At 48.5% G+C, this 10,367-nt stretch overlaps 1 protein-coding gene across 5 annotated transcripts in view; it reads left to right on the top strand.

Annotated features, from left to right (window-relative positions):
* The first annotated feature begins 3,064 nt into the window (after nt 1–3,064).
* The window catches only part of FAXC (failed axon connections homolog, metaxin like GST domain containing), a 73,224-nt gene continuing 65,921 nt past the window's right edge, over nt 3,065–10,367 (top strand). Inside the window, exons 1-3 of one of the 5 annotated variants that reach the window (XM_023650842.2) lie at nt 3,473–3,673; nt 4,161–4,282; nt 9,604–9,739. In XM_023650842.2, the coding sequence (XP_023506610.1) occupies nt 4,176–4,282; nt 9,604–9,739 (243 nt within the window). In that variant the 5' untranslated portion in view covers nt 3,473–3,673; nt 4,161–4,175. Of the gene's footprint in view, nt 3,378–3,472; nt 3,674–3,696; nt 4,283–5,721; nt 5,886–9,603; nt 9,740–10,367 lie in introns of those variants that run through there. The other 4 variants (XM_023650843.2, XM_070223586.1, XM_001915544.6 and 1 more) reach the window with 4 other exon arrangements.

Genomic DNA, 10,367 nt, shown 5'->3' with positions numbered 1-10,367 from the left:
ATCGACCTCTTAGAAAGGATATGCATTACTCTATTCTAATTGTTCTTCTTAAGTCTGGATTCATTTTCTTTCCATTTCTGATTCTATTGCTGTCCCAACTGATTTATCCATATGTCTGGTGTCCAAACCCATCAAGAATGGTGACTGGATTGGTTTGATTAGGAACCGTCCAACATGGGGTGTCCCCTTTGGGCAGAGTTTTTGATCCTCCTCGTAAGCTAGTGGTCTAGACTACTGTTAATCAAAGCATGGTCTGGTCTCACCTGGAAGCTTGTTAGAAAGCAGACATTCAGACCCCACCCCAGATCTCCTGAGCCAGAATTTGCATGTTAACAAGATCCCCAGTGATTCACAAGCACAATAATATTTGAGAAGCACTGATCTAATTATCCGTTATTTGATCATCATGGCAGAGCTCCAGTTGATAGATATGCAAAGTTTGGGAAGCACTGATTTAGTTGTCCCTTGCCATATCATCATGGCCAGGCTGCAAAGTCATGTGACACAGCATAGCAGTGTCTGCATAAGGAACTGTCTGATCCACCTGTCTCAAAAGGTGACAGTATAACCCGCAGGTGTTTGAAGATTTGTAGACAGTGGATTTAGACGTGGTTCAGAATTGAGCCGCAGACTGATGGCATAAAGAAGGAATACCATGGACAGCGCTCTAGCACTACTTGGTGTGAGCGACATCACAGGTGGTGGACAGCCCAAAGGGCTGCTGGCCGAGACACACTGGGTTTGAATCCTGACTCTTTCATTACCTCAGTAACTGAGCCTCAGTTTCCTCATTTATAAAATAGGGATGATGATAATTATCTAATACAGATTGTTTTGAAAAGTTACTGAAAAAACATATCACTAGAGAGATGTTCAATAAATATTAGTCCCTTCCCTTTTCTTGTCTTGTAATACCTCAATTGTTAACAAAACAAAGTCCTTGAAAAAGAAAAAAACACAAGATCTTTCTAGCTTGAAGCTAATGTCCATGGTTATGAGGCCAAAGCTGCCAGAATTGGTGGTGATGGTGGGATGGGTGGAGTAAAGAAGCCCACTCTGGCTCCCAACGTCTTTATACCATCTCACTAACTGAAGGAGCCCCAGGAGGGGAGCGGGAGGGCAGACATGCTCACTTGCCTACACCTTCACCCTGAAGGATGTGGGTCCTGCACAGTCACTGGGGGTCGAGCCTGGGATCTGGCTTACACAGGGGATTGTGAGGAGCCATTCCTTGAAGAGCCAGTCTCCTCGGCTCCTCTGTTAACCCAGCTCTGTTCCCTTCCCTCTGGCTGTTAATTACACCATCACCACTCCTCGGGGGCTGAGTCCTGCCCTTGAGCCATAGTCTCCCTTCTCTCTGTGACTGGACTGCGCCCTTTTGTGGAGCAGCTTTTCCACGGAGGACTCAGTCAGATCTTTCATGAAGATTTGGCCAATGCTGGCAACGCTGCTGTGCCTTCGCAGCTGTGGCTGCTTTCTTGTCCCCAAAGCTTTGTTCTGACGCTCTCATACCAAACTTTTTTTTTTTTTTAAGATTTTATTTTTCCTTTTTCTCCCCAAAGCCCTCCAGTACATAGTTGTATACCTTTAGTTGTGTGTCCTTCTAGCTGTGGCACGTGGGATGCCACCTCAGCATGGCTTGATGAGCGGTGCCATGTCCTCGCCCAGGATCCAAACCGGGGAAACCCTGGGCCACCGAAGTGGAGCGGGACTTATCCACTCGGCCACAGGCTGGCCCCTCTCATACCAAACTTTTGCCTGACTCTCAGGCCTGTTGGTTCGGAGACTACCTGCCTCCTTTCACCTTCATACAAGCCAGAGTTCTAATAATCTCTCTTCCATGCCATGGGTCTAAAAGCTAAAATTTAATTTGCATCAGATTGTTTAAGATTATATTTTAACTTCTCTCATGGGATCTTATTTTACCTATGCTTGCTTCTTAAAGATGTTCACTTCAGAGTATCTCTGAAAATTTAACCCATATTTGAACCAAATTCCAGATAATGCGCACTGATTATCCGATAGTCCCAGGAACCAGCAGTGGGCCACTGGCCTCCAGGAGCGGGCAGGGCAGGTCTGCCTACCAGAGTGCTTGTGAGAGGGGAACGCAGTAGGCAGCTCTCTGGGATCAAAATATAAACTTCGTCTGGTTTCTAACTTGTTTTCTGGGCATAGGGTTTGTCGGTACGGATTCTCCCTTACGCCTTCTATTTTCCTCCACTCAAGGTAATTTATGCCCATCGCCATGGTTGGACCCAGACACTCGGGCACGTAATTTGGTACCAGATGTCAAACTGATATTCTTTAAATATTGGCTCAACATTTAATGAGAGCAAACGCTGAGTGCTCTGTGGGAAGGACATGGAAGAAGAATGGAGATTCACTGGTGCCAGTGCTTCTTGTCTCCTCTCGCACAGAGCATTTGTGCTCTGAGCCCAAACTTACCTACTCTGCTTCCTATGCACCAGGCCTTCCTGACCCCTCTTCCTGGAAGACAGTCTGGTGACCACCTCAGTCACTCCAACAGGCCCTTGGGTTCCACTGCTTACAACCTGCTCATGGAAGGTCCACTTCCAACCACACATGCTTCCTCCTGAGAGGTCACATAAATGTATACAGTGGTGTTTGGGACCCTCCGGCTAGCCCCTCCTTTTATGTCAGTTGGGGCTGGTATTTTATTAACAATATGTCTGCACTCACTGCCTCCTCTAAGGGACTGGTGTGGTAGGGGAAGTAGAAAGGAAGGGGGAGTCCCTTGAACCCCAATCTCTACTCTCTCAGCAAAAGTCTGGAGGGTTCCTGCCTCCATCCTTTCACCTTAAGAGTGATAAACCGCCCCCCCCCCCACTGGAATTTTTTTCAGTTCCTTCAAACAAATTTAAACTATCTACTCTCTTGCTAAAATTTGTGTGCACATCATAAACTTCTATGAAACATGGTCCTATTCTTTGTGCTTATAAACTTTTAAAAATAAAGTTAAGGAAAAAAAATTCATCTCTCCCATACACAAACACACATATACGTTTGACAGATTTTCTGCACCAAAGAGGAAAGGAAAAACACCTCCCCGCCTCCCCCCTCCCCATCAGCGAGTTCCCTGATAATGATTTCCAAGGGGAAAGACTCGAGCTCGTTATGTCAGAGGGGACATCTCTCTAGAGAACATTTTTGTTGTTTGTCAAACCAGGCATGTCCTCTCCGTGGGCACATGGTCAAGACCTAGGCAATTGTGTAACGCACCAAGAGAGTTGTTATAAGTTGTGCACATACTCAGCGCCTTCCTGACCGCCAGAACAACCTAATTCCGGACCTTCCTCCGGGCCCCGCTCCCAGCGCCGCGAGGGGCGTCTCCGGCCCGCAGCCCCGCGCCGCCCCAGGTGAGTCCTGCGCGCTCCCGCTCGCGGGCCGCGGGAGGGGCTGGGGCGGAGGCGGAGGCGGAGGGCGGGCTGGGGGTTGGCGGGGCTTGGGGGACGCAGATCCGGGCCCTGCCTGTCGCTTCCTCCCAGGGGAGCCGCATTTCCAGCCGGCTCCGCAGCCCCAGCCCCGGCGCGCCGAGCCGTTCCGGGCCGTGCCGCCTGGAGGCGCGGAGGCCGCCGGCGCGCCCAGCCCTGCAGCTCCGGCCGGGGCGGAGGCCGCCGGACCGCGGAGATGCGGGGCGGGGGCAGGGCGCGGGGTAGGTGACTTTATCGCGCCTCTGGTTCCCTGCCCCGGGGAGCAATGACATCACGCGGCCTTCTCCAGGCGCCGACACAAAGAGCGGCGCGGAGAGGCCGCTGCGGGGGGAGCCGGCGGCCGCCGCTGCCGCCCCGGGCCCGGGGGCCCCCCCGGCCAGGCCCGCCGTCCTCGGCCCGCGCCCTTCCTCCTCCTCCGCCACCGCCGCCGCCGCCGCCGCCGCCCCCTCGGTCGCCGCCGCCCGCGCCCCCAGCGCGCAGCTGAGTCGGCGCCCGGCCGCGCCGGCCCCTTCCCATGCGGGCGGCGCGGGCCCTGGGAGGGGCGCCCGCAGCCAGCCGCGCAGCATGCACTGGGGGGTTGGCTTTGCCTCGTCCAGGCCGTGCGTGGTGGATCTGAGCTGGAACCAGAGCGTCTCCTTCTTCGGCTGGTGGGCCGGGTCCGAGGAGCCCTTCTCCTTTTATGGGGACATCATCGCTTTCCCTTTGCAGGATTACGGTGGGATCATGGCAGGGCTGGGCTCCGATCCCTGGTGGAAGAAAACCCTTTACTTGACCGGGGGAGCTTTGCTGGCCGCAGCTGCGTATCTGCTCCACGAACTCCTGGTCATTAGGTGAGCCGGAGAGAGGGCCCCGCGCAGGGGCGCCTAGAGGGGCACCTGGCCAGGGCAGGGCTGGCGCGAGGGGGGACCCGTGCCGGCCCCTCGGTCACGCCACCCGGATGCTCGAGTCCTGCCCTTACCTTTCCCTAGAGGCGGTCCGTGGTCACCTGGCCGTGAGGGGCAGTTCAGAGCTGACAGGAGAATTAAACTGGTACTGGGAGGGAAGAGCATTGGTCTCTCTATCCTTGGTGCTAAAAGCAAAAATTCTCTGGGTTGTTATGGAGCAAAACAGTCTGTTATGAAATGCCCTGAGGAAGATGTAAGTGCAGTGTGTTTGCAACAATAGAATTAGGCTCTGTAGAAATACGAAGTTACATGTGATGAAATGCCTTACGTGTTTATAGGGAATTGTGCTGGAATATTAACCACTAACCTTATCTTTTACTTAAAGGTTAGTTCTCCTTTATCGTGCCCCAAATGTCAACATCTCCGAAAGGCTGAAATTGCCAAAGCTCCGGAGACCTCTGGGTCCCTGTTAGAGATGCATGGCCCGGGATCGTGGTGTGCAGTCTGATGCAGCCTTAACCTGGTTATCTGCTAGTCTGGTTCCGAAAGCTAAGCACCGTCTTCAGGTTTAAATGCCATTGTCGTGTGAGCGGTAGGAAATCCGAGGACCGGCACATGGGCGTGTTTGACAGGAACACGGGAGGAGGCCAGTGCCGTAAACAGTGACATCCGCTGCCTGCCGCAGAATGTTTACAGGATTGACTTAGAAATGCCAGAAAATGGAGGCCCCTGCTGTGGGTACATGCAGCCGGACACGGATCTTTGTTCGAGTAGGGTCACACCGTAGGCTACTGGAACGGTCATTTGGTGAATTGATACGTCAATTTACGGTTGAAATTTCTCTGCGTTTGAGCCCTCTGCCACAGGGAGATGACCAGAAAATAGCAGTTTTCAATAGCTCAGAATGTCTCTCTTGGCCAGTATTTTCTAAAGAGTGAGAAATGTGTCCACACCTCCTTTTTCCAGTGGGGGAATCCTACACAATGGGTGGTAAACAGAGCCAGTGCTAGGTGACCTTTAACAGGCCTGCAGGAATTCCAGGAGGACGTTGTGACAGCCTAACTTAGGGATTTTGAGTATTTCTAGTCTCTGAGAGGGTTGGAGATCCTTTAGATTTGGGGAAATGTCTTGGCTTCCAGATTATTTAGCCATAATTGAGGTTTTATTTTGAGCTTATGATACATTGAATTCTCTCACTGAGCACAGTGTCTTGAATCTAGTTGAACAAAATAAAACATTTTTAAGTGAATTATTTCTCCAGATTATTTTATATTTTTGCTAGCTCTAGAACTCTTTTTCAAGTTAGGTTTGAAGCTATATGAACAACCAAAACATTCGTGCAATAGTTTAAACGGTCATGCAGTTGTTTCTCAATTATGTTCCAGTCCAAAGGCTTTTGAGGACCCCGAACCATGTGGCTTCTCAGCAGTTTTCTACTTTGTGGAGGGAGTGGAGGCCCAGCTTCACAGGACCGAGTCTAAACCTGGCTTAAATGGCCTTGCAGACATAGCGGAGGCTCAGAGCTCACCCAGATGTGGGCCACGCCCTGGTAGGTGTGGTTGCTGGACACAGGAGAACCCTCTGCCCACAGATATGTCCTTCCTCACTTAGGGTACTACTTGGGTACTTATTTGGATTAAGGTATTTTTAAGCCTTGGTTTACCCACTTTTGTTTCTTGGCCAATGTTTAAGTTGAGTTGGGAAACCTGTTATAATGCAAATAATAAAAAATGGCTGCCCAGTTTTGAGCCCTTAGCTCTGCGCAGAAGTGCTTTACCTGCGTGATTTGCATGGATTCCTCACAACTATCGCTGGATGCTTGATCCCCATTTCACAGATGAGGACGTGGCGCTGAGAGAGGTTAAGCAACTTGCCCAAGATCACACAGTAAGAGGAGTAGGATCTAGATTGGTTCTGGGAGTGTGTGCCTGCAGAGCGTGCACTTGTTACCACTGCCTCCTAGAAAGTACCAATTCTGAAATACATTTTGATGGGGGAGAGGAAAGGAAATGTAGAGAACTGGGGCAGTGCTGAGGGAAGACAGGCCTGTGGCAGGGACCTGAGTTTTGACAGCCTCTAGGGGCACAGAGGGATGGGGAAAAAGACTGAGGAAGGTCTGGCAGTGAGTGCAGAGGTCACCTGATAGATGCCTTCACTCATGGGGACATCTAAGTGTTGATTTTCCATGTAGCTTAGGCAAAACACAAAACCATCTGAAAGGTGCAGGAGGGGAGTACACCCTGAGATGGCTACTCTGTCTGAGTTTGCTGGTGGTCATGAAGTCTCCACTGCTCTACTTGGATTTTCTGCTGCATAGACTTACCCTTAATCTGCGGCTGTGTCACCAGAGTGGAAAGTAGAGTTGACAGGTGAGGATTATTCAGAAAATTTAATTAACGAGTATAACTGAAGTAGGTATTTTGGATTTATCCATGTTTTTCTTGCCACAGTGTTTTTAAACAATTACAGTCCCTACCCTCTGCTTCCTTTTCCCCAAGTGGAGAGAGTTAAGCAGCTGACTTAAATTCAGTAGGCATTTGGAAATGTGTCGTTTGCAAATTAAATGACTAAGTGATGACTTTGCTACCATATTTCACCTGCACTTTTGGCGCATGGGCTCAGCCTGTCCTAGAAGCCTTGGTTAGGGAATCAGAGCAGCCCGTGTTTAGTCTGTGATCTTCATAAACAGCAGCTCCTCAGCTGTTCACAGAGGCGTGGTCGTCTGTGACAGCATTCACCTCCGGAGCAGGGACTAATCTTGCTTCTCGACAGGTGTTATATAATCCTCATTTTAAGGACACTTTGTAAGATGTTAGCTGTCCAGGAAATGGCTCACCTGCTCCTCTGATCCTGAGGCAGATAGAGAGGTTCCTCACATAGAGGGAGAGCTCTGGAGCCAAATGGAGTTCAGACTTACTCTGCCTTTAACCAACCAGAGAACCTTGGATCTGAGAGTAAGCTTCTTGGCTACTCGATTTTCTCATCTGTAAAATGGGGATAATAGTAGCCTTCCTCACAGAGTCGATTACATATGTTAACACATGGGAGTTGCTTAGCATGGTTTGACATATAATGAGCATCCAGTAACAGTTGGCCATCATTAGCTAACATAGACTTCCATTGGAAAGTTCCAGGCTTGAGTGATCTGAGTCAAACCGGCTGTTTGAATAAAATTAACTGAGGAATTGCCCGTTTTGGTGTGAAATGAGTAAGAGCTTGGGAACTAGAGATATTAACAACTTGATCTTAAATTGATCTTCCTTGGGCAAGTTATTTAACCTCTCAGAGCTTCAGTTTTCTTGTCTACTGTAAAATATAGGTATAGTATAATATACTAAATTTGAACTACAACAATATCCACTCTATAGTGTTACTGTCAGAATGAAATAAGGTAATGTGTGTGATGTATACAAAGTCATGGGCATATGCTCGCCACATAGTTAGCATCCATTCTTATTATGCCATGGCCCAAGTAAACCATTAGAATTAGATGGTTTTGGCCAATGGGGCAGGGGATTTTATGTTTCTCTCCTCACTTTTTGGTTCTTAAATTCTTGCCTGGCTAATTTACATGAAAACGTCACACTGTGACTTGAATTATTTGATTAGACAAAATTAATTGTCAAATCTACGGTTTGCATTTTCTAGAAACATAGTCTAAATGGCTTCTTAATTTTCATATCTGACCTCTCAAATATTTCATCTCAATGAAAACCCTTGTTTTGTAGCAAATATTGCCAGAAAGCAGCAAGTATTTTTATTCTTTTGACCAGTATTTTCAAAAGGAGTCTTTCTTAAGTCTGTAAGTGGAATGGCATGCTCATGGTAAACTTCTCCAAAAGAGTTTGTCCTCCTTAACGAAGATGCTCCTCTAAGTGAGCATTCGTGTGATGATGATACAAAGAGCTTGCCCTTGCTCGCTTGGGTAGAAGTACCCGTAGCATTGAACTAGGAACCATGTGAGGGAACCAGAAGCTCAGGGAAGGCCATGGGGAAGAGGGAGGTTTATCTGACTGGGAAATGGTTGGGTAGAGTGAAAGACGGAAATAGCAAAAGGGTCCTGGGTGTGGTGTCCGAGTGGGGCTGTGTGGAATGATGAGATTTTGAGCCTAAGGGCATAAGACCAAATCTCTTTGAGAATTAAGTCCAGCACTCTTATATAATGCTTGATAGCTCACCAAATGTTTACAGAGCTTCTCTTAATTCTCACCATAATTGATGCAGAATCCGTTCTGTCCTCGCTTTCCATGTGAGAGAGGAGGAGAGGTCTAAGGTAGCGTGGCCAGTAGGAAGCAGGGCTTGGCCTTGACCCCAGGTATCCAGACTTGGGATCCAGCATTCGCTCTACTACATGGTGGCTACTGAAAAACTGGACCAGGCAAGTCCTCCACACCCAAAAAAGTAGACAAAGGAAAAGATAGATGTGTGACTGAGATAGAAGAAAGGGAAAAGGCAGAGGTAGAAGGATATGTGCTGCGTGGTGAAAGTGGGGACCTGTGAAGGTAGAGAAGATGAGAGAGAGCCCAGAGCCGGGCTCTGGCACCACAGGTGAAGGGCCAGTTGAGGACGTGGATAGTTTGGAAGAGGGACCAGAGTTTTCGGAGTCTCCAAACATTCTGAGGCTCTGCAGACTTGGGTCATGGCAGAGTAAATCTGCACTGTTATTCCGGGTCCTGTGGATGGAGATGCTGTTTCATGGTATAGTCTAGTGGTCAAGAACATAGGCTCTGACTACCTGGCCAGTCCAGCTTCTGCCATTTACTAGTAATGTGACTTTGGGCAAGTTAGTCCTCTGTGCCTCAGTTTCCTCATCTATAAATCGTGGATAATTATAGTAGCTACCTCATAAGGTTATTGTGAAGATTAAATGAGATCATCCTGGGAAGCCCTCAGAACAATCCTGATACAAGTAAGCACAGAATATCATTTTTATCCATCTAACTTGTCCGTGGTGGGTAAACATAACCAGCTGGAGAAGAGGTGGACCTGTGCCAGAAAGTCCTCTTCTTGCCCATAGACTGCAGGTTCCAGAAGACGTAGTAACTTTCTGAGCCCTTCGGGTTAGGGGAATAGCAGAGTATGTAAGCTTCTCTTGTCTTTTGACCAAGCTTCCACGCTCTAAGAGCTTCTGGGTGAGGTAAGCCCCTGTGACAAACAGATCTGCTTGTTCATTGAGGAGCTACAGCCCAGCAGGGACCTCTGAGGAACTAAGGGGACTGCATGCGTAACACGTGGATTGTTCTTTATTTCTGTTTTGGTTTTAACAGGAAACAGCAAGAGATTGACTCCAAAGATGCTATTATTTTGCATCAGTTTGCAAGACCTAACAATGGTGTCCCCAGTTTATCTCCTTTCTGTTTGAAAATGGAAACTTACTTAAGGATGGCTGACTTACCCTATCAGGTATTTGTGTGCAAATATGTTTCATTCTCGTGGCAGCCATGTTGGTTAGAGGGGAAGTGCTTAATCTCGCCTGGTGGGAAGGGCTTGCTCTTGGCGCTAGAGGAGATGGTATGAAAGTAGCCATGCCCAGCCCTTAGAAGGTACTTAGGAGATTTGGTTCCAGGGTCTGTTGATTTTTACATCAATTTAATGAGTGATCAAAAGGGTATGGACTTGGGTTCAAGGGTCATGCTGAGCATCAGGGCCATGTTATTTATTCCTGACATAGAGTGTACCTTGGGTAATGGTTTGGATAGGCCTATGAGGCAGCTGTTAATAAAGGTGGGTGTCCCATTGCCTGATGCGTTTTCTTCCTTTAGGTGTCTGTTATTGACAGCATTATATTTTGTCTCTCCTGAATCCTGGAGGCAGAGCATGTAGCAGGCCCTCAGGGAGATATTTGTAGATTTTGTGAGTTTTCCCACAGTGCTCCACGTTCTGTTTGGGCAACTTTCAGGGCAGCACTTGCTCACGGCAGCATTAGAGAATGAACAGGGGGATGTATGTAAAGGTAGACATTTTTCTGAGTAAGGACTGGGCTGTGTCTCACAAATTTGACAGGTTGTGTTTTCATCGTCATTCAATTCTA

Source organism: Equus caballus, chromosome 10, assembly GCF_041296265.1.
Source record: "Equus caballus isolate H_3958 breed thoroughbred chromosome 10, TB-T2T, whole genome shotgun sequence".
NCBI lineage: Eukaryota > Metazoa > Chordata > Mammalia > Perissodactyla > Equidae > Equus > Equus caballus.
This window is presented reverse-complemented; position numbering and strand designations above follow the sequence as displayed.